Source organism: Cloeon dipterum, chromosome 1 (genome assembly GCF_949628265.1).
Source record: "Cloeon dipterum chromosome 1, ieCloDipt1.1, whole genome shotgun sequence".
NCBI lineage: Eukaryota > Metazoa > Arthropoda > Insecta > Ephemeroptera > Baetidae > Cloeon > Cloeon dipterum.
Window position 1 is genome coordinate 4,884,981 of NC_088786.1, and position 23,173 is coordinate 4,908,153.

At 40.3% G+C, this 23,173-nt stretch overlaps 3 protein-coding genes across 7 annotated transcripts; 1 reads left to right on the plus strand and 2 right to left on the minus strand.

Annotated features, from left to right (window-relative positions):
- Window positions 1-467: 467 nt before the first annotated feature.
- Window positions 468-3,893, minus strand: LOC135947974 (dihydrolipoyllysine-residue succinyltransferase component of 2-oxoglutarate dehydrogenase complex, mitochondrial). The gene is made up of 11 exons (XM_065496996.1): window positions 3,681-3,893; window positions 3,289-3,319; window positions 3,043-3,097; window positions 2,922-2,986; window positions 2,794-2,868; window positions 2,595-2,650; window positions 2,217-2,531; window positions 1,805-1,980; window positions 1,556-1,754; window positions 1,246-1,497; window positions 468-1,192 (listed from the first exon to the last, which is right to left on the minus strand). Exons 1-11 carry the CDS (start codon window positions 3,762-3,764, stop codon window positions 1,061-1,063), a joined length of 1,440 nt encoding a protein of 479 aa, XP_065353068.1. The 5' UTR covers window positions 3,765-3,893; the 3' UTR covers window positions 468-1,060.
- Window positions 3,894-4,182: 289 nt separating this feature from the next.
- On the plus strand, window positions 4,183-17,792 carry AMPdeam (AMP deaminase). 4 transcript variants are annotated; one of them, XM_065496990.1, is made up of 13 exons: window positions 4,183-4,427; window positions 10,440-10,623; window positions 12,022-12,172; window positions 12,953-13,160; window positions 14,233-14,449; window positions 14,674-14,803; window positions 14,876-15,205; window positions 15,372-15,535; window positions 15,591-15,881; window positions 16,421-16,541; window positions 16,597-16,770; window positions 17,227-17,337; window positions 17,394-17,792. In XM_065496990.1, exons 1-13 carry the CDS (start codon window positions 4,295-4,297, stop codon window positions 17,544-17,546), a joined length of 2,367 nt encoding a protein of 788 aa, XP_065353062.1. In that variant the 5' UTR covers window positions 4,183-4,294; the 3' UTR covers window positions 17,547-17,792. The 4 variants fall into 4 exon arrangements, with proteins under 4 accessions (XP_065353062.1, XP_065353063.1, XP_065353064.1 ...); XM_065496991.1 differs by lacking the exon at window positions 4,183-4,427 and adding an exon at window positions 6,755-6,986; XM_065496992.1 differs by lacking the exon at window positions 4,183-4,427 and adding an exon at window positions 9,533-9,823.
- Window positions 17,793-18,497: 705 nt separating this feature from the next.
- Window positions 18,498-23,036, minus strand: LOC135947972 (dol-P-Man:Man(7)GlcNAc(2)-PP-Dol alpha-1,6-mannosyltransferase-like). Of its 2 annotated transcripts, none has more exons than XM_065496995.1 (10): window positions 22,943-23,036; window positions 22,730-22,816; window positions 22,550-22,675; window positions 22,360-22,492; window positions 22,132-22,305; window positions 21,923-22,076; window positions 21,723-21,867; window positions 20,625-20,851; window positions 20,329-20,574; window positions 18,498-19,556 (listed from the first exon to the last, which is right to left on the minus strand). In XM_065496995.1, exons 2-10 carry the CDS (start codon window positions 22,736-22,738, stop codon window positions 19,109-19,111), a joined length of 1,662 nt encoding a protein of 553 aa, XP_065353067.1. In that variant the 5' UTR covers window positions 22,739-22,816; window positions 22,943-23,036; the 3' UTR covers window positions 18,498-19,108. The 2 variants fall into 2 exon arrangements, with proteins under 2 accessions (XP_065353067.1, XP_065353066.1); XM_065496994.1 differs by having other exon boundaries at window positions 22,916-23,033.
- Window positions 23,037-23,173: the final 137 nt, after the last annotated feature.

Consider the following 23,173-nt stretch of genomic DNA (forward strand, 5'->3'; position numbering starts at 1 on the left):
TTAAACCAACTTTTCTTAATATTGCTCTAACTTCTTGGAGGAATACATAGCAATAGTGTGTAATTGGAGTAATTAAACTTTTTAAATTGTCAGAATTAAAAAATATCAAAAAATGCAGCGTCTTAGATATAATAAATAAAAATATTAACGTTTTGCATCTCGTGTGTTTTTTAAACCTTATTTGCCTGGATAATTATTATTAATATACTCAAAATTATACTATGGTCCCAATTTTTTTTGTATATATTTTAAGCAGATAAAATGAATTTTATATTATTCATATATAAATTATTTACCGGTAAATTCATACACCGTGGTTACTTTATTAAAACATGTTGTGGCTTTGATACCCAACGTGGAATATTTATATTATGTAACCTATACGAGATGCTTTTTAGTACCATATATTAGGAAAATTTATATGTATTAATCATGGATTATGGAATTAAAGTTGGTTGCATAAAAGGTTCTCTAAGTTAAGAAAAATAATTATACAGCAGTTTTTTTAACAGAGTAGAATGATGTTACGTCTCCATTTAATGCAAAGAGCATACTTTACAGCAAAAGAATACATACTCAGATCATCCTGTCCGAATTCCTGACTATAACCCACATCATATCAACGCATAAATAATTCAGGTGAATTTGATGGTGACACATAAGCAATCAGACTTTCAATTGTAAAGCATGCCTTTTCATTTTGGGTGTGGCAGTTAACAGGGAAAATGCTCCTCTATTAAAGTACTGAGCATTTTCTTTATAAAACAGTGCAGAGAAGTCATTTCTCAAGATTAAGTCAAGAAGACAATTTGCTAGCAGATCCAATAGGTTAAAATAAACAGCAATTTGTAAGTGGCAAGAACATAAAAGCCTGCACGGAAATTAAGAAAATAATTTTGCGAATAATAATGGGTATGCACTGTCCAGAGTTACGTCTACACTGTAGCAGAGCCTCCACCAGAACGGAAAGCTCACATTTTTCTAGAATTAAAACGGTGTTTCATAGGATTCAATGAAATGAGGAAACTATACAACATCGATTCCATTATTTCTCTTCTACTCAGCCGAGCAACAGAATTCGTGGGTCTTCCACGGCCGCCTTGATTTTGCGCAAGAAGGTGACAGCCTCACGGCCATCAACCAGCCTGTGATCGTAGGTCAGGGCGACATACATCATTGGTCGGATTACAACCTGAAACGCAAGGCCTAAGCACACTAGAGCATGTTTGAAGTTCAGGTCGTTACCTGTCCCTTGACCGCAACAGGCCGGTCGAAGATGGCATGCATGCCCAAAATGGCTGACTGAGGAGGGTTGATGATGGGGGTGCCGAACAGAGAGCCGAAAACGCCTCCATTGCTGATGGTGAAGGTGCCTCCATCCATGTCCTCAACGGCCAAGGCCCCTGATCTGGCCTTCTCCCCAAGGGCAGCAATTGCCCTCTCAATGTCAGCATAGTTCATGCCCTCGACATTTCTCAGGACAGGCACAACCAGGCCCTGCGAATTGAAAACATAAAATAGCTTCATAATAAATCGAGACCTATTATAATCTCACTTTAGGAGTAGCCACAGCGACTGAGATGTCCACATAGTCTCTGTAAACAATGTCGTTGCCGTCAATAACGGCATTGACCACAGGCTGATCCTGCAGAGCGTAAGCGCTGGCCTTGACAAAGGCGGACATGAAACCCAGTTTCAGGTTGTGTTTCTTCTGGAAGGCATCCAGGTTGGCCTTGCGGAACTCCATGATATTGCTGCAGACATTTAATTAACCTATGTTTGTTTGGATCCTCTAATTTATCACCTCATATCGATTTCGTTAAAGGTGGTAAGCATGGCGTTCGTGTTCTGCGCCTCCTTAAGTCTCTGGGCAATTCTTAGTCTCATCCTGTTCATCTTCACGCGCTGCTCGGACCTTGTGCCGGTGATTTCAGTGGTAGGATCGGCAGGGGGCAATTTCACAGTAGCGGCCTCAATAGCCTAAATGAAAATTATCAAAATTCATGAATAACTAAGATAAAAACATCAACAACACAATTTTAAAAAAATTAACACGTTCTAAAAACAAAATCATGATGAGAGTTACAAGAAGCAAGTAAAAATTTGCAGAGCAGCAGATGAAATGAGCAATCCTGGCCCTTAAATTGTGATGTCGTTTCAAACCTACGTCAATTATCATAAATCTGTGTAACAGAGTTCAATTAGCATCTCTATACCTGAGCGTGTCTGATGGCAGCGACAGGGATGGAAGTCATGGGCGCAGCAGCGGCGGCTGGTTTTGGTGGTGGAGGTGGAGGAGGAGCCGAAGGAGCTGCAACAGGAATAGCGGCGGCAGCAACTGGTGGTGGAGGCGGAGGAGCAGCGGCTTCAGTGGGAGCAGCAGCTGGTTTGGCGGCCGCCTTACCGCCGCCTCCTCCTCCTCCGGTAACCTTCAGCTTGAAAAGTTTATCCCCAGGCTTAACTGTGGTGCCATCTTCAACAAAGCGCTCTTCGATGGTGCCAGCTCCAGGGGAAGGCACGGGGATCGAGGTCTATGTTTAAACACAGTGTTAATAGTGATCTTTATCTTTTTTTATAGCTGTTTAAATACCGACCTTGTCAGTCTCGATTTCAGCAACAACTTCATCTTCAACAACAGAGTCGCCAACAGCTGTTGGATGATAAACATTGTTTTTAATCACGTTTATATATTTTTCGGATTGTTAGAACTCCACTAATTATTACTATTATTATGGTCCACCACACAATTATTGTTGCGGGGTAAAAAATATATTTTTAAACCTTCTTACATACCTCTCTCCCACCTGACATCGCCCTCAGAAATGGAGTCAGCAAATTGAGGAACTGTCACGATCTTAATTTCATCCCCTATTGACAAATTTAGTATCACAATATATAAACAATTGTTTGAAAAAATTTACAGAGTATCCTGGACGAATGGATGTTTCTAGAGGCAACTATCCATTGAGACGACGAGAGAATCTGCCTAAAGAGCAATACATTTTTTAAAATTCTAAAATTTAAGTGTAAGTTGTAACTTACTTGCTGTGGCAGGATTGTGATACAAGAGCATAAGCTGCTGCTCTGTTTCTTCCACCTGCGAATTAATAAAAACAATTTTCACATTTTAAATTTCATCTACAATCATCACCTACGTGATTACCAAGTGAAATATTTAATTTAAATCGTTTTAAAAACATTTCTTTTCCACTTTCAAATGTCAAGATGCTTAAAAATATTTAATTTTTCAACTTAGCATACTGTAGAAAATTGCGCACGATATTTTACCTTGGTTTGAAGAAAATCGAGATTTCGGCACCTGAAAACAGATAATAACCATGTTATCAATATTATCAAGAATTTAAAAATAGGGTTCATCATGAGTGCACTCTTATAAAATGTATTTAACTTTTGAAACTGTGCAACATAGTGCACTGGCATCTTGCCCAAGACTAAAATAAACTGGCAAAAATTCGCAATGTTTTACATATTAATTGTTTAGCACAGTCAAAATAAAACAGACGGTGGCTGGTTGCCTAGCTAAATTGATAATTCAAATATAAATAGAGTGTAGGTTCACTCAGGTCAAATCTTATTACGAAACGCAGGATCAAAATTTGCCGGTTGATTTCAAACAAAATCCAGGTACAAAATGAAGCTTAATTTTTTTTCTCACGCACCCTGGATGCCGGACTGTGTTTGCCCAACAATCGAAGGGCCAATGTCGATGTGGATCTCGAGGAACAGGTGAATATCCCTGCCATGTCGAAGAAGTCAAGTCCTGCCCTGTTTTTCCTTGCACTTCGCAGCTGTGAAAAGACGGAGAAAAAGCCCAGCTGTGTGGGAGAATCGATATCAATAGCCAAAATTAAACTGTAAAATTACTGAGGAAGCAAGAATTCTGTGGGATCAAAGTTAATCAAGATCTTGATCAATTACTATTAGATTCCACTAGCAGCACCCAATTCAAATAATCATCCCTTAACCAGTGAATATTACAAAATATCGTGTCAAGGGAGTTCGATTTTTCACCGCAGCTTTTCTGATTATCTGATTGGCCGTCAAAGAAAAATGTGGTGGACGGCCGACCGACGAACTTCTTCGACCAAGGAGCGCGCAACTCTTGTTAGACAGTGGTACCCTCTGACGGTGAATACTGAAATGTGGCAAGTGTCAAAATCCAGCTGGAGCCGCGCAGATGCATCAATTTCGTGAAACCCTTCCTGCGGCGAACAAGAGGCCAACATTGAACTGATCGGAAGAAGGACATTCGACTTAAACGCGACAGCCGGCAATGGACCCGGTGGTGGTGGCCGACGGTCATGCGTTGCCCACTGATCGGCCTTTACATTTTCCCGCCTCCTTCGAGACGGACGGCGAAAGCTCAGGCAGCAGGCTCCCTGGAGAACACGAGTCTTCCCCGGACGGTAGGTGCCCTTTTGCGGGGCGCGGGGGCGTGGTCGCTGACCAATCAATCGACCCTCGTGACTTGGACTTGCGGGTCCGTGTTGTGTTAGGAACTTGAGGCGAGAACAATTCCATTCAGTCACGCGAGGAAATTCGCTCTTGACAATCATTTTAATAATGTTAAACGGTTAAGGAATTTTTATAATTTTCAATTAAAACTGCATTTTTTACAATATATTATGCCAGAAAAATATCCATTTAAACCAGCACAAATGAGAAAGTTAAATAAAATTATATTCTTTCTTGGCGCGCGAGGCAGTGATCTCTAAAAGAAAATATATTCTGTATATTTATATATAACACAGAAAAGGAGTAGTGTTATATAAGTATTATTTTATACATTTAGATTTAGATCTCGGCGACCAAAGAGAAACGTGACGTGGTTGCAGGTACTTCGTCAGCAGAGATACGAGAAAGGGGCATTTTACTTTAATGGCAGTCGTTGGTTGACTTGACATGTAAATAAATTCTGCTAATTAGTGTTTTCTCACTCAAGTAGCTAAAAGGGGTGTCAACTAAACGCTTTCAAAAAATGCTCTAGACAGAATTCTCCTTACTCTTTTAGAAACAGGCGCAGACGAGAAATGCGAGAATTTTGCTCCAGTAAAATTGACCTCGTAAATTACAGTCTTTCTCGTTTCAGTAATTTAACCTCAACTCTACATCCTCCTCCCTCCTTATAATCGAATGGAGCATTTTACTGATATTTATAATGTAATATTTTGTTGCTAATCTTATTATAATATCTGCACATTTCTACAATTTAATTGCTAGCTGTCAAGCAATTAATTCTGATGGCGTTTAGCATAAGATACAGTTCTATTTATAGCGAATTGCAATGCGAGAGCGAAGCTAATACGGAAAATCGTTCTCTTTCCTATCACGCTTTATAGCTTTAACACTTTAACAGGACAAAGTGATAAAACTGGATTCCAGCGCTGATTTGCGTCACCTGTGATGTACGTGTGAGTACGAATCAGTTGAAAGATTAATTTGCAAAGCTGTTACTTGGCAGGCGTAGCGTTAACAGTGTTAACGCTTTGCTTCTCCGGCTTCTCCGTTACTCGCGTGGGCGGGAAAGGGTGATAAGAGGTATGCAACCTGCCCGTCACATGTGCTGTTCACATTGCCTAGCTCACTTTCGTGCTACCAAAGAAAATCACTCAACTGAATCAGAATTTAAATTGTCTCTCAACTCAATTTGCAGGGAAACAAAACAAGTTATACTAAATAATCAAATTTTAATAGGTCGGCACTTCTTTTAAATCAAAGATGTGGAAATTAAACGCGCGTTACTCACTACTCACATGAATTAGATTAAAATTTTCAAAATTTCAAATAATGTCATTTGAAATGTTTTAAAAGAAGGTAAAACAAAGAAAAGTTGTGAAAAAATCATTGAATTACTTATTATCTAAAAATTAGGAAAAACTTTAAAAAAATTTCTAAATTGTCCCTGCAATTTGTGAGAAAATTGGCTAAAAAGTTTGCATGCTAATCAAGCGGCGAGCATCAACTGTCTCCTTATTGTAAAATCACGACTTTTCACAATTTTCCTCAATATTCGCACACTATTGGATAGATCGCGACGAGAGGAGCAAAATTAAGCGAGAAACCATTGACAAATCGTTTTTTTTTCGAGAAATTTGGAAAAACATGACATTATTTACCCGTCCCTGTGTTTAAATTTCATTATTGCACATTGAATAAATTAACTCGTTAAATTTCACAAACAATAAACTCAATGAACAATCGTGGAAAATATTCTTATTTTTGTTTGCCTGAAAGCTACACATTAACTTATTTTTATTTTGAGTTTCATGCCGAGGATTTAAACTCAAATTTCGCTCTCAATCATATTTATCTAATTTAGCTTATAATTATTAGCTATAACCTACTTTTGAATCGCAGCAACCATTGAATCTAAAAAATCATTAAAATTCTTCCAAAAAACCTTTTACCGTCCATGTTTATTTTATCAGCACGCAGAGCTAACAGAACATTCTTTGAACGAGGCAGGAAATTCCTGAGCACCAGAGCACTATTTTGGTTTCGAGAACTGCCACTTTCCAGAATTTCGAGTGGCGCGTGGCCAAAATAATCGAATGACGCCTTCTTTTGACCGACAGTCGCGCTTACAAGTGCGTAAACAACAATTTGTTGCGACTCGCAGGTTGCAGCTGCGGGCGAGCGAGTGTTAATCAAGTTCGTGCACTTGCGATTAGCATAGAGGGAGGCCGAAAATAGCGTCGTTCTTTCTCGGCGTGCGGCCTCTTGTTGCTCGGCGGCCATTGTCTGGTCGGTGCACGCAGCAGCCAGTCCGCCAGCGGCCGTCCCGCGGTCCACACGCGCCGTACGAATTTTTTTCGCTCATTTTGCGCACCTTCTGTGCCGCGGCATGTGCTCCAGGGGGATTTTGGTCAGCGGCGCCCACTCCTCCAGTTCTGACGACGACCATGTCGCCAACAAGGCCCCCTTCATCATCGTCTCCTCTTTTGTGGACGTCGATAAACCCACAGGTAGGCCAAAGGCTTGGATATTGCCGTAAAACCGACAAGTAAATGCCCAAAATGAGTTTTAATTTTTTTGCTACGGTGGAATAAAAAGTGGTGCTTTACAGGCCAAAAATTAAGAACATTTTGCATTGTTGACTATAGCAGGTAGTTCATTGAGTTAATTGTTTGTGGAATTTAGCGGCAGTTAATAAATACAATATATATGCAATAGTAAAATCAGGACCGAGATAAGTTAAATTTCAGATTTGCCTAATTTCGTTCCCTCTCGTCGTGATCTATCCAATAGCGTGCGAATTATGAGGTAAAATTCCCTAAATTGGGAAATAAATCGTTGTTTTACAGGAGGGAGACATTGCTCTCTCGCTGCATGGTTAGCACGCAAAACATAAACAAAGACCGTAGATGTATTAAAACTATTTTTAACGTCATGGTGTAAAAGGAAGTCAATTTGCACAATTTTTGTTTCCTCGGAGCGGCTCAGATTATTAAGTATTTCTCAACAAACGTCGTGAATGTCGTCTTTAAAAGTGGCGGTGTCAACAAATAATTCTGACGGCGAAGGGAAAATCCAGTCGTAAAAGCGCACAACCATTTTACGCACTTGGTGGTTTCAAATTGGAGCAGAGGAAAGGAATGCATGCGCGGAGGCAGGATCTTAAATAAAGTAGAAAAAGATTAAGGCCGGCAGACGGAGGCAAGGCGAAATTTGGCTCGAATTGGCAGAAGCGGCTTTTTCTTTTTGGCACCGGCGGTGGCGTCGCTAAATTGTTTGACGCTTCTCTCAGCCGCGGCCAGAGAAGGTTCGCTCGGGGGGGTCAGCCATCTGCTCGCACGCACCACTTTTTGACCAGCTTGAGCAGAATTCGCCCATTTGCACGCTAAATTTAGAGACGTGGGTCGTCGCGCCGACAGCCGGATGAGCCGCGTGTTTGAATTGCCATCCACCACTAGCAGCACTCTGTGTAAATTATCTCCTCTGCGAGCCATGTTTACCCAGGTCAGGCCGAGCGAGTAATCAGCGCTACGGCTACTGCGCACATGTGGAAATTCTCGAAAGGCTCGTTTTCGTTCTTTCACGTGAACACGCTCGTGATGATAAAAATGCGGAAAATGTTTTTTCAGTCGCGTTCATAAAACGTGGATGCTTTAGAGTTATATAAATAGAGACTGATATACTCTAAGCCGTTGGTTGCAATGCGGCTTTATTTCCATCATGTGAGCTATACATATTGATTAATTTTATTGGTGTCTTTGTATTAGACGTAATCAGGCCTAGCTACAAAACATCGTGGTTTGGAATATTAGGAAAAAACTGACTGACAACCAAGTTAACAAATTTAATATCATTCAATATTTTAAATTCCAAACCCGATGGATTTTTTTTTGCAAAGATCACACGCTAAAATTTTTTTTTTCTGATTTTTCCTCGATATTAATTAAACGTTCTAATTGGTGTAGTGAAAATTTAATTTGTTGCGCCTAAATCTTCTAATATTTGTACTTTCAATCATTCCTGCGGTGTCTTTTAAATGAATTCCATTTATCTTTAACTCAGGCCATTTCCTTGACTGTGATAAGAACAATCGAACCTTGTCTCCAGCTTAGAGCTGCGAAGAAAATGTGAAGTGAATAACGTGATTGCAAACAATTCTCAATAAAATCCCAACCTCGTCGCCACTTGAAACGTATGCGTTGCAGGGTGGCCGGGAAGGAGGAAGGAAAGAACTGCTCTGTTCGACTGCTAGAAATAGACTATTTTATTTCACACTCTGCACTCTTTTGCGTGCACACATTCATGAAATACCTGAGTGGATATTTGAGATATAACAATTGCTTAAAAACCGTCGTTTTAATTCTCGATCAGTTTCTACGTCATCAAGTACGTCCTAATCATGAATAATCAATTAAAATCAATGCATCTAAAATTACAAAATTCCGACACAAAAAATTCTAAACACTTATTAACAAATATCACCAACCTATTCATGAGGCATTGAGGCTTGCTCCAAAGACCAAATGTGAGAATTCTATTTCCACCACTTTGTTAAATACACACGCACCTCACAGGTGGTAGGGAACCTTTTTGTTCCGTGAGCTAAAATTTCGAAAATTTCTCCTTTCAGAGTGCGTAAATTTACTAGAAACTGATCGACAGTTTTAAGCAACGAGGATGAAGCCTGGTTTCATTTATTTTCAACACGAACACAACCGCAAGTGGTCGCCTATTTCAAAAAGGGCTACATTGTTTCGTTTTATGATTATGATAGCTACTGCAACTCATTTCTTAAGGTCATTTTGTAACAACAAATAAAACTACACGAGTTTTTCGACCTGTTCGTGTTTATTAAAACTCTTCCTCTTGTATGTACTTGTTGGTGTTTCATTAATTTCGGAAGATGAGTCAGAGAAGAATTATCAATATAATGACGTTCAATCAGTATGCTTTGGATGAATGTTTGTTCCCGGCCTATAATAGCAACGTGTGCAGTGCACCAATAGCAGTGATTCCGCTTATCTCCATCGCCGACAAGAGAGAAAACGCGTGATGCGCGAGGCTGCATGTGGTGCCGTCAGTGAACGTTAAATTCCTTGGCAAATATCGAATTCGGGTTTCATTGGCTGAAGACGCGTTTGTTCGCGTGGCAGTTCTCATTATTCTGCACTCTTTCGAGTACGTCGAGAGGGTGTATTGTTCTTGTGCGGCGGCGAGTGGCGCATTGCGGGTTGCGGGGCCAGAGCTTGGAGACTGCTGGCTGGAGGCCAGATCTGTGCATCAACCAACCCCTGAGATAGGAGGCAAAAAACCACTCTCCGCACCTGTGGCGCCGCCGGAATCATGTGTTGGTGCCGTTTTTCAACCTTAAATACCGCTCAGCATCATCCCCCGCTGATTCGGTTGTCACTAATATTGTTCACTGCCGGCGGGGGTGCGTTGCGTGACCTGCGAAGGTGTAAATCCTGACGTCGCCGCGCATAGCAACAGCTTTTCCGCCTCGCGTGTTGCGAAACAAGGCTTACTCGAGTGGTGGTGACTAGCCATTTGCGTGGGACGCCGCTACAATTGAAATTAATTGCAGAAACACAGCTAATTTCTCAGATCAGCTATTTTCTGCATCAAAAGTGTTTCTTTTTAATCTGGAGTCGGCTTATAGTCATCAGAAAGGCGCGTATTAATTAATGAGAGTGGAAAGCACAAATTAAAAGTCAAAAAGGAAAAATTAAAGTCCGCAGACATCAAAACATACAAATTCATCTACCTTTGGAATCAACCTGATTGGTTGATTGTGTAATATAATTTTTTTTTTACTTTTGACAACGATATTTTAGAATAATATGGGCTTTAGATCTTTAATTTCAAATAAACCAACATTATATCGCATCAAAATAATTTAAATGAAATACAAATATTCGTTCTCATCGAAGAGGTATTAAATTTCAACTTTGTTTTATCCACAGCTCGAGACAGTCCAGTCGCGTTCAGCCCGACTTTCGACCTCAAGCGGGTGCTAGGCGAGGGTGCAGACCAAATTTCGCGCTCGCAGGACCTGCCCAACGAGCTATCCGCTCCGTATGAGGTGCCCCAGTTCCCCATCGAGCAGCTGGAAAAGAAGCTGCTCATCCAGCGACAGCTCTCAGTCAGGTTGGTATACAAAAATAAAATACTCGAGTCTGTCTCTGCTATAGCTCCATTCATTTTTCAAGCGCACGTCGCGCTGGATTAATGAATTACGCGCCAGCATGAAATTCAACACACTTGCCGTAGGACATTCCATGATGGCGGCTGCTGGGCAAAAATACCGAATAATTTATGTATGGACAGACCGACGTATTTTCAGATTAGCTTTTTTACTCACAGTAATTTGCCTGGATTGAATTTTTTAAAATTTGACACATTATTTAATTAGTTAGGCCGTAAGATAGTATTTGATTGGATTATTATCAATGATGAAATATTGGGCGTATGAATTTTTATTGCTTCTGTTGCGTAATAATCAAGAACTTGTGACTATGTCGGCTAATTAATTTTCTGGGAGGTATTCCGACTGTCGGATTCTACTGAAGGGTTAAATTTTTTCCACAATTAAGCTTTTTAAGAGGTTTCCAGCATTTATTTAAGTCTTGCTCCCTCTCCCTGAGACGGCCGACCGACTTTTGTCCTTGCGCCATTGGCACTGATTCTGACAAACGGGGGTTGTTTAATGGTGGTGGTGGTGGTGGTGGTGTTGAATCACGTGGCGGACGGAGTGGAGGAAAAATATGCAACATGAGGCGCAGACGGGCTGGCAATTGGCTACTGTTGTGCGGAGCGGCGCGTGCGATCGATGCTGGACGCCGCGGAGGATCAGGTAGCGGCAGGCACACGCTCGCCGCACCTGCCTGCCTCAGTCATGTTTTGGTTGGCCGAGGACTCGAAGCGCTCTGCCAAGGAAATCGTCGACGCCATCAGGTCTAGCCTTCGCACAGGGTCTTACTCGTTTTAATTGGGTTCAGTGTGACGTTCAGGCTCGTGTTGTGATCGTGTTTCACCGTCCGCAGCTGAAGAAAAGATTAAATTTGTTTTCGAGCGTGTATCAGAGCAGACGTCTGCTGGTTCTTAAGCATTTTCTTAAGAGTTGCATCTTTTAATTGTGCGTGTTTTGTATTTTGCAGAGAGGAAAAGTGATTATTCTAATCACAAGTTGATGAGAGAGAAAAATGTAAAAATACTGTTGAAGGGTTAAAATTGCATTACATTCTGATAAAATAATTTAATTGCTATTTTTACTTGTCCTCAATGTGTAAAATTTTTTGAATGGTTCCTTTTCCCTTTCAAAATGTCATTCAATGAATTAAATTTGTCTGTTATCGCATCCATGTTTCATTTTTTTCCTTTTCAACAAATAGTAACTCTCACCAAGTTTTTAATAATTTTACTGCATGTATGTTTTAATAGTAAATTTTTTTAAAATCAATTTTCAAGCTCTTCGCGAGACACTTTTACAAAAATTTGAATTATTCTTGCTAACGGTCTTGTAACGGAAATCTTATAATTTTGCAGAGTCGCCCGCGACTTGGAGGAGCGACGTAGTCAGTATGAACCTTCGGTGGGCGCAGTACCTGACGAGGGCGAGCACGCTTTCAAGCTGGACGAACACGACTTTGTGCCCCACTTCCAGCGCGTATCCATCAGCGGCGAAGACACGAGTGGCGTAAGTGTCAATTTTAATACCTTATTGCACTGATGTCGAGTGCCTCGCGGATCAAAAAAATGAAAGGCCGGCGAGAAGCCAGTGCAGTGCAAAAACATCACTTTGTTATTTTTATCCAATTGTGCCGACATTGCTTCAGTCGCACAGGGACAGTTGTGTGCGTCCTCATGTCTTCCAAAATATATTTTTTTTAAAACAATTGGTGGACGACATTGAAAAGACTGATTGATTTGAGCTAAGTAAATTACCTTTCTTATAAAATGCCGATTTGTGCACGTCTGGCTGCTTTGAGCAGTTTCCACATTCATATAAACACGTGTAATATACGATCGGTAAGATTATCCATCAACCTTGGGCTTCGATATTATGCAACCGGCATTGCAACGGCAGTGGCCCCCTTGAGACGCACCGCTTCTTCGTGCTGTTTTCTGAGCACACGCAGTTTCAAGGAGGCAGAAAACGCTTGTGCTCTGCACACACGCGAGCGGAATAGCCAGCAAAGCTCTCCAGGGACCCCGCGACGGCGGGAACGATGTCTTCCCGTAAAATTAAAACTCAAGGCATAATTTATTACCAAACTTACTTATCACATTAATGTTCCAGTACAATATTAATGTTCATCGTTTATTTTTTGTCCTTTAATCATGAGTTAGAGTAGCCCGTCGGCAAGATGTCAAAAACATTAAAAAATAAAAAACTGATTTGAGAAATGAACAAAGTTAATTTATTTGTCATTTTAAAGATACCTGGCATGACGTCATAAGAAATGTGTATTCACAGGTGCCCTTGGAGGATCTACACCACGCGTCGGAGCTGCTGGTGCGAGCACTGCGTATTCGCGAGCGCTACATGGCCACTTCAAACCAAAGTTTCCCGACCATTGCGTCACGCTTCCTGCGTTCAATGGACGGCAGCACCACCAACCCCCCAACCCATTATGACTTCAGTCTTGATGTCATCGAGCATGAAGACAGAAAGACCATTGCTGGTGAGAGAAAATAGTTCTTTACTGCTGTAGATTTGTAAATTTAGCTTTATTTAATTTACATGGATTCATAAACGCCCTTTTAATAGGACCGCGTAAGGTGTCCTAAAAGAATTTGTTTAATGTCAAAATGGAATTAGTCCTAATATAATTCAAAAGCAAAAAATAATACTTAAATCATCTCGATTTTTATCATTCCCATAATTATGAAATCGTCGCTTTTTTCTGGAATCATGGGGTGGCGCTGGCCTTTTCTTGGCCTTCTTTGGCTGAGTTTCTGGATATTCCTGATACAGTTTCTACAAACCAGTTGCGCTGATACAAGATTTAATAACTCATTTTTTTAATCCCTCTCGGACAGCTTCCGCTTCCGACTAATTCCGAGATTTTGGACAAAGTTATTTTTACCAATTATTTTCTTTTCCGTTTTTAAGTAGCTTAAAGGCCAAAACTATAGAGTTTTTGTGGCACCCCTTTCTCCTTCTAGTATCTCTTTGCGTTTAGAATGATGTTTGCTTTAATTAAAGGCCCACTTTGACGAAAATTTTGAGCACATGAATCGATTCCTGAGGGTCGAATTAGGTAAATTTGATATTTTTACCGACCAAAAAGTTCAGCGTGACGTGCGTAGCACTCGCGGAACCTTTTTTTGCCGCCAAATAATATGAACCTTTTTTGCGCGAACTACGCATGCGTCAGATCTGGTGGGGCGGCCGGCCAGCAGACGCACATTATTTTCTCTCGCCGCTCGCCTGCTGACAAGATGCGAAGCACATTTATTTCCCCCTCTCCATCTGCGTCGGCTGGCCGGCCGCCCCACCAGATCTGACGCATGCGTAGTTCGCGCAAAAAGGTTCATATTATTTGGCGGCAAAAAAAGGTTCCGCGAGTGCTACGCACGTCACGCTGAACTTTTTGGTCGGAAAAAATATCAAATTTACCTAATTCGACCCTCAGAAATCGATTCGTGTACTCAAAATTTTCGTCAAAGTGGGCCTTTAACCCTCGCCTAAGAGATAAGATAAAGTTATGCTGAGGGATGGCGGGAGGAGTAAAAAATAATTACGTTTTTCAGAACAACCGGTTCACGCGCCTTCAAAAATCGATCCATGGAAAACAGAGATGCCGGAAGACAAAAATTGGGTGGTCAAATCTGTCAATGGGGTATTCCAGGTGTATGAGAGTGAAGAAAAGGTTGCAACGGGTGAAGCCCGTAACTACCCGTATTATGACCTCGCAAACTTTGTCAGTGACATGAACATATTGTGCTCCATGATTGCAGATGGACCACTGTGAGTTTATTTTTTATATTAGTCTTGAAAACTAGAGTCATTTATAGTTAATAAAAGTCTAGAATTCCTAGATAATATGAGGTGTGTTTTGGTGACACCATGTCATGTAATTTTTTGTAAAAAAAATAAATGGCATGCTATAATTCAAAGCCACACTAATTTTTTATAATTGAATATTAATGAAAGATATCGATCCAACTCACAACACTGTTCACTGCCAATAGAAAATCGTTTTGCTACCGACGACTGACCTATCTATCTTCCAAGTATCAGCTGCACGTTCTGCTGAACGAGTTGCGTGAACTAGCAGCACAAAAAGCAGTTCCCCACAGGGACTTTTACAACATACGAAAGGTACAACGCAGCTTTTCCCTCCTACAACATCAGCTGGTTGCTCACTCAGGTTCCTCTTTATTTTTTCGTCAGGTGGACACGCACATCCACGCAGCCTCGTGCATGAATCAAAAGCACCTGTTGCGCTTCATCAAGAAAACGCTAAAAAACAACGCAGACGAGGTGGTGACAAAGACGCGCGTCGGTGACGAGATGACGCTGGAGCAGGTCTTCCAGTCGATGAACCTGACACCGTTCGACCTGACCGTCGACATGCTGGACGTTCACGCCGACCGCAACACGTTCCACCGCTTCGACAAATTCAACGCCAAGTACAATCCAATCGGCGAAAGCAGGCTTCGAGAAGTGTTCCTCAAGACGGACAATTACCTCAATGGAACCTACTTTGCCAGGATCATCAAGGTGGGCGAAAAAACTTTTTAATTCGTCCTATCCACTTACTCATTTACAAGAAAGCTGATCAGACATTTAAACGATTTTAATTTTTCCCATAAACACTGATGATAGCTCAATATAACACTTTAATATATATCCTATCAAAAATACAAAGGTTGTTTTCATAATTTAGGAAGTGATGGCTGATCTAGAAGAGAGCAAGTACCAGAACGCAGAACTGCGTCTCTCGATCTACGGCAAAAGCACTGACGAGTGGGATAAACTTGCCAAGTGGGCCGTTGAAAATGATGTTTACTCAGACAATGTGCGCTGGTTGATTCAAATTCCTCGCCTATTGTAAGCCAGACTTAATCCTCTCAATACTTGTTGTGACAAGCTGACCTCTTAATAGCGATATCTTCAAGTCGAACAAGATCATCTGCAACTTCCAGCAGGTGCTGAGCAACATTTTCCTACCTCTGTTTGAGGCGACCAACAACCCGTCCAAGCATCCTGAGCTCGCGAAATTCCTTCAGTATGTCATTGGTCTGGACTCAGTGGACGACGAGAGCAAGCCCGAGAATCCTTTGTTCGACAAAGAAGTGACTTTACCTGAGGACTGGACAGACTACGAAAACCCACCTTACGCCTACTACCAGTACTACATGTGGGCCAACCTGTCTGTGCTGAACAACTTTAGAAGGTTAGTGTCTCTTGCAGGGTTTGCACAAACCCGTATTTTGTTTTGGAAAAATTCACTGCTGTGGAAAAAACGGTTCCGCATTTTCTCAAAATTATTACATTTGAAAAGTTTATATAAAAATATTTAATATTAAAAAAAACCATAATTCTAGATGGTCATTGATTTTACAATGAAAAAATACCTTTCTGTTTTGTTTGAGGCAAAGTATGTTTTTTTTTCAAGAGTAAAATTCTAAATAATGCACAGCCAACCCCAAAATTTGTAGATTTTCGACTAGTTTTAGCGCATTAATTTTTTTTTCAAAATTGGGAAACCCTGGAAGTTGAGCTATTTTTCAAAATTTCATTAACAAGTAAGAGTACATTCTTATCTCTCGGTATATCTCTACATATATATGATTGTTAAATAAAGTAAAACACGTTGCATATTTTGAAATGTTTTTGCGTTTCCCAAACAGCAACGCGATTGTACTCGTGCGGTCCTGTTGGATTGTTGCCTTTTATTTTATTAATTTAAAGAAAACATTATTTTGTGTTTAGGGAAAGAGGGTTGAACACTATTGTGCTAAGACCTCACTGCGGTGAGGCAGGACCAATCCAGCATTTGGTCTGCGGCTTCATGATGGCTGAAAATATTTCCCATGGACTCCTACTCAGGAAGGTTTGTTATCTCGCATTTAACTCGGACTGTTTTGCATTATTTAATGTACTCTCAGGTTCCAGTTCTGCAATATTTGTACTACTTAGCGCAGATCGGCATCGCCATGTCTCCTCTGAGCAACAATTCTCTTTTCCTCAATTACCATAGAAACCCCCTTCCTGAATATTTGGCTCGGGGCCTCTGTGTTAGTCTCTCTACAGATGACCCTCTGCAATTTCACTTCACCAAGGTAATAATAAATTTTTGACGTTCTGTTTTCCTCATATATTTGAAAATCCCAACAATTCACCAATAAATTGCGTAATTCTTGAACAAAATCTGAAAGAGGTGTCGGGCTGAATTGCTTGATAAAGATAACAAAAAAATGTTAATCTATTGCTCAATCTCTTGTGAATTTCAATTTTCGCTGTTCTAAAGTTTATTTTGTAGATTAAGATCTTTTCTGTCATAGTAAGAGGTTATGAGCACCCTTGCTTGTTTTTCTTATTGACTACAAGAAATCGATATCTTATTATCTGGGTGCATTTGAATGTCAAGTAGTGTAATACGAAGTTCATAAAATGATATTGTGATTGGAAATTAAATCAAAATTTAACCATTTGAAAATTCAAAATAGGTGCAAAATATTAAATTAAACGAAAAATTAGAAACTTGTAATTATCATGCACCATCGGTTTGATCCTAGGAACCGCTGATGGAGGAGTACAGCATCGCGGCTCAGGTGTGGAAGCTGAGTAGCTGCGACATGTGCGAGCTGGCTCGGAACAGCGTGCTCATGAGTGGCTTTCCCCACAAGGTATGTGTTGATTTTGGAAAAAGCGCTTGCAGTAACGAGCCTCTCGATGTACACAGATGAAGCAGTATTGGCTGGGCCCGAACTATACCAAGGACGGCGTGGCTGGCAACGACATCACGCGCACCAACGTGCCTGACATCAGGGTCGCCTACCGCAACGAGACGCTCATCGATGAGCTGTCCAACATTTTCAAGGTGCAAGAGATCTGAAAGTGCGGAGCCTCGGCCCCTCCTGCGCCGCTCTACAACATCAGCAACTGCAGGATCTAGACGCGACTAAAAGCAATACGCGTCGGCCCTTGAGCTTTTTCTCATTTGTTTCTTTTTCTACCCCAAAAGTGTTTGCTGTAGTTTCTCCCCTGGTAGTTGATGTAGGCTTTGTTTAGGAACAGGCACTACAGAAAACTAAACACATGTGGATTAATGTAAACGAAAAGTGAAAGGTATTTTGTGATATTTGAAAACGGGCATAAGATTTTGGAAAATTTAAAAGGCCATTTTTACAATGTAGTCGCTGCAAGTTCAGTAACAAAGTTTGCCAAATCATTTTTTGTAGGATAGGTGGCTCTACTAAAGTGTGAGAAAATATGTGATAAAATACCACAATAGAATGGAAGTGATCGTATTTTTTGGAATTTTCCTTTTCAATTCATTTTTTGACGTTTATATTTAGACATTTTTACTATTTTCATTTTTGCTTGATGGGTAATTTATATTTAGTTTTTGAAGTAGATATCTCTCTGAAGTACTCTTGAAATTCAAACTTCATAAATGACACGTACTTACACGCAACAAATTGGTACAGCTCAAAAACGGCGGACCATGTATCATACATCATTTAACAATGAACAATTTAACGATCCTTTTCAATGCCATCCACATTCGTGTAGGTAGCACAATTGCGTACTTGCAATTAAAAAATAAATGCAATGTTGTTTTAAATTCATGTTTTCATTCGCATAGCAAAAAATAGAACCATAGAATCGATTATTCTTGTAACCTCTTTAGATCAATGTTATATGAAATGATATAAAAATGTTAGATGGGAACTCGACTCCCAGTTATTCTTAAACAAAATTGATTTTAGCTCTTTAAAATGTTTCAAATCTGTTTTAAAATGTATATCAATACTTGTTGGTGAGCAAATTAAAAAAAATGAAATATATCAACAAAAACCTTTATTATTTATTTGTTCTATTATATCCATCCAACAATTAACGCCAATCAAACCTAATTCACCTTGCTTGACGACAACAAAATTGGAAGACATTCAGCACGAATTTCACGGTTAAAAACTCTTAGTTCCCAATATTTGTGTAAAGCCAAATACTTCTGGCTAAAAGGCATCATTGTCAAGCTATTTTAAAGCGAAAATTTGAAATGAGTGATTTCAAAAAATAACTAGCCACGTTCTCCAGAAGCAAACCAACTTCAGCCAGGCAGAAAAAGTGAAAGAATCTTTTTGAATGAGATCAATCAAAAGACAAAATCTTTTCGTTGTTGAAACAATTATTTGCAACCATAAAAAAAAATTTTGGGCTTGATTATATGACCGGAGCTGACACTGGCGACAAGAAGGATAGCTGTGTGACTCTTGGCTTACTAAAAAACTTGGTTTTCATGGACCAGTTTCTCAAGGCAGTGGTGGAAAGGTACACAAGGCAGGTAACTATGTTGAGCAAAACATAGCGAACTCTGCTGCTGACAGTTAGTGGGCTACATCACAGACAAAATTACATATCAACAACTCACACAAAACATCTTTGAAAATTTTAGAGTTCCAATTTCTCGACGACAATCTCATCCTCATTCTTCAGCTTTTCTTCCTCGCTTTCAGCTGCATCTTTCTTACTCTTTTTACGTTTTTTCTTCTCAGTCTGCATAGCTTCAGTTTTGACATCGTCAATCTTTTCCTCGGAAGGCTCCTCCGAGCTGTTGACCAGTCGATCAAGCTTTTCAAGCCCTTCCTTTTCTCGCTGCAGTACGGAACTGTAGTCATCGTTCCTTTTCAAGATGAAGACCTGCGGCCGCGTCTTGATTTCCATCGGCGGAAAGCGGTTGTAGTTAAAGGACACGTGCCAAAATCCTTCAACAAAATCCAGGGTGGTGTGCGTGTACGTGAAGGGACGCAAACTAAGCGAGTACTTGCTCCGCGCCTCCACCAGCAAGTGAGAAAACTGCATCAAACCGTCTCGGCCCATATTCTCTGTTTTGTCATACCTAAAATAATAATTCTCAACGTAACAAACGGGGAAGTAGAGAACTTAAAACTTAAACGTTTGATTCTGAAAAATTGTTGCATTTTAAACAAAGTTGCGCTTCTAAGATTAAAGTCACCTTTATCAGCCTTTTACGACATTCCGATTTTTCAGGGTTATTGCCCCCTCCAATTTTATTGAGTTAATTTTCTAAAATATGGCCAGTGAAATTCTGTAAAAGCACACCAAGTTTAATTGGTGCCCTCGCAGTAATACCGCTGCGCTTTCGGTTTGAAATTTGAAATCTGGCCACTTTTATCTGGAATGTCGTTGAATTTGACTTCTGTAAGTTTTATTTACTGTGGGACACTTAACAGTATCTTTATGGAACCTGTTAAGGTCAGGACAATGCTTCCTGAGGGTCAAAACATGGAAATTTTCCCAAAACACAAACAATGTGTCACTTTTAGGGATTTTGGGACCTTTTTTTGTTCAAATTTGATCCCTAAATATTTTCCAAAATAATTACTAAATAATCAGTTTTTAAACGTGGTGAAATGAAATAACATTCCCACTGAATTTTCGGTTAGAATATCTTTGAAGAACAAAACTGTCTTAAGGAATTGGAAAAGGGATCCTAATTTTCCTAAACTAATGGAAAAATGGAGGGGAAAGAATGCAGTGAGTTCTACAGATTGTAATATTATGATCTTTGATTTGAATAGTCAGTTTTTTTATAGCTATCAAACTCTAGAAATGATGAAAAAATATTCAGCTGATTAGGCAAGACCTACCTCCAGGCTGTGGACAATTGTGTGAACCTGGACACTCCGGTTTGAGCAGCAAGATTGTCAATGTGAAGCGTAAAATTAGTAGAGTGATCTTCCAGCTGGTGAATCCTGGCCATGGCAGCTCCTCCAGGATAGTTGGTCCTAGCGATGCTCAGCATGAACAAACTGAAGAGCAGGTTTAGGATGATATGGCACACTGAGCCAACAGCCAGCACATTTTGCCACCAAGACTTGTCTTTGTTGTTCCAACTGAATTGCTCAAGTTTAGAAACAATATTAACAACATAATGAGATCCTACATTCTCTGGGCGGCGGAGGCGACTGCCAGGTTCAAAGCTGGAAAAACGTAAATGATAAAGCGAAGCTCCTTGTGGGGTAGAAATGAGTAGAGGAAGACAAAGAGAAGCGCGGGGACGGCCAAGGCTCGGCAGCGCGGCTCAAGCCACAGACCAATCGGCAGCAGCAGCAGGGAGGACGCCAAGCCCCTTGGGATTGCGGAGTAAAAGTACCAAAAGAACGGCGAAGTCTGAAAAGTCATAGTGATTTATAGGAATGTGGCTTCTACGGCTCCTTTTCTAAATTATAATTTAGGCTTTGGCTCAAAATCATTCAAAACATTTTATTTTAAGATGGTGAATTGATGTCAATATACCAATCTTACCCGTTCAAGCAGGAGTTTCTGGAATTTTGCCTGACAACAATTTGAAATAAAAAAGGAATTAAATTATAAAAATTCCCAAGATAGAAGTAGAAAATTTTAAAATGGTGCTAGGACAACAATAATTACGGAGTCAATCAGAGTATGTACTGATTTGTATTGCTGTTTTTGCTAATCTCGAGCCTCGTCCGCAAACCTGGATATTGAAATCAGTCCATGGCACATTCACACCCCCTGCCGATTGCCTCTGTTTCTGTTTCCTTTGCATCAGTATATTAAATTTCTCTTTTTGACGACGAGTTGCCAACCGCATTAAAAAAAACAGCTTAACACATGCAAGGCATATTTCTGGCCCTGGTCGCAAACGGGTTTCTGAATCAGTCTGGACCTTAAACAGCAAACATTGCTGCAGAGACTAAAAAGTCAATCGGTGGGGGTGTGAACCAGCCACGCTCTACCCTTAGAAAATGTTCACGAATGCACATGTGCCTGGTGGATAATTCAATAGCCAGGTGTGCCGAAATAAATACAAACTAGTTGATTCTGAGATTGTTCTCCTTTGCACAACTTTTAAAATTCCTTGTCCTGGCCATACAAGCAAAAGTAGGAAATTTCCACTTCCATCTTAGGAATTTTTACAATTTTAACATTTCTTTCAGCTGTGCTCTACAAATAATGTAAGTTCCAAAATCGAACTTTTTTAATTAAATAAAAGGCGAAATATATCTTCAGAACTTACCCCATATTCATTGCTTCGGTTGAGTATAGTGTTAAACCACAACACCTCACCCTCAGGCCACAAAACCCTGCCCCAGAAGATGGAGTCGACAACAACGCTTAATGCAAGGCATATCAACCCACTCACAGCTCCTTTTTTGATCAATCTGTAAAAACAATCAATTACTGTTTGAAATTACTATCCAAAACCCGATGACGTACTCGGCAAAAGTGATTCTTTTAATATACAGGTCAATAAGTGCTAAGATGCCAAGAAGGAGAGCGAGCTCTGCCCTGAAAATTATTACTGCAGCCGCAGACACCGGAATAAACCTTTTGGGTTGCTTGCTGAGGTAATAATGGTACGCCAGAAGCACTGGAATAAAAAGTCTAATAATTAACCTAAATTACACCTTAAAAAAAAGACTAACCTAATGGTAACGCCATAATGTTTGGCAAAGGTCTGCTGAGGTAGTACATAAAATGATATTGCGAGGCACACACCATGGTGAACCAAGCAGCCATCGCAGGGCCAAACTCCTTTTTGACGGTGCCGAGTAGCTTTCCAAAGGCAGTTAGCGTGACCAAAGCGAGGACAATCCTTACTGAATTTACAAGTCACTTATTTGAGCTCGTTTCATTAGAATTGACATCAATACCAATATACTGCATTAAGAATTTTTCCAAGCCGAGCAGGTTGATCAGAATAAGTGCAGGACTAGAGAGAAATGAAATAAACAAAGGTCCCAGGAAAGTTCTTGGAACAACTCCAGGAAACTCTTGATGGTCATACTGAGAAAAAAAGATAGTTGTCAGTTGAAAGTTGGATTTAGAAATAGCTGTGCATACTTCTGACAAGTTGAACCTGTGGTATAGAATGTCGTGCATTGCCTGCAGGTTAAAACTCTCTTCGACTTTGGTGTAAGGACACACATAGAGGTGGACAAGGGCAACTAAGGCCATCCATTTAATGCCCTATATTAAATCAAATTATTAAGCATCAATTTAAACAATTTACCAACCAGTTACCCCAATCATTGTGACGGAAGAAATCACGAAATTCTAAAATAAATGGTGTGTTGGACGAGGGTGAGTTTCTTTTTGTTCTTTCGCAATCTAAAACAAAAGAAAACAACATAATAACAAGTTTTTGTCAGGGACACCGTGACGAGATAACGATTATAATATTCGTATGTAAAGCAAACATATATTTACCAGGCAAAATTCTCGACTTTACGGTACCTGAAAAAATTCTGTCATCCTTTCTCATTCAGGCAAATTTTTGACTCAGCCGCAGCAGCAGTCAGCAGTCACCGCTGGCCGCTGCTGTGATGATTTTAGCTGCTGATGCCGGTTCCGGTACATTTCAGCGGTGAGTGTGTTCGGTAGTATTGTGACGTGATCTAGTATAAAATGCGTAAAATTAACCGGTTTTATGTGTAACCGGTAAACCTACGCGGTTAAGAAGCCTCG

Bases quoted from the DNA above. Each gene is read 5' to 3' on its own strand.
- LOC135947974 (XM_065496996.1), bottom strand. From the start codon at position 3,764: ATGGCAGGGATATTCACCTGTTCCTCGAGATCCACATCGACATTGGCC. The intron at 2,651-2,793 runs GTATGTAAGAAG...ATCATCCAACAG, and splicing joins CGATGTCAGGTGGGAGAGAG to CTGTTGGCGACTCTGTTGTT. The intron at 1,193-1,245 runs GTAACGACCTGA...CTTGCGTTTCAG, and splicing joins CTGTTGCGGTCAAGGGACAG to GTTGTAATCCGACCAATGAT.
- AMPdeam (XM_065496990.1), top strand. From the start codon at position 4,295: ATGGACCCGGTGGTGGTGGCCGACGGTCATGCGTTGCCCACTGATCGG. The intron at 10,624-12,021 runs GTTGGTATACAA...ATAATTTTGCAG, and splicing joins CAGCGACAGCTCTCAGTCAG to AGTCGCCCGCGACTTGGAGG. The intron at 15,536-15,590 runs GTAAGCCAGACT...ACCTCTTAATAG, and splicing joins ATTCAAATTCCTCGCCTATT to CGATATCTTCAAGTCGAACA.
- LOC135947972 (XM_065496995.1), bottom strand. The intron at 21,868-21,922 runs GTACGTCATCGG...TTGTTTTTACAG, and splicing joins AAAAGAATCACTTTTGCCGA to ATTGATCAAAAAAGGAGCTG. The intron at 20,852-21,722 runs GTAAGTTCTGAA...ATGACTTTTCAG, and splicing joins ACCGAAGCAATGAATATGGG to ACTTCGCCGTTCTTTTGGTA.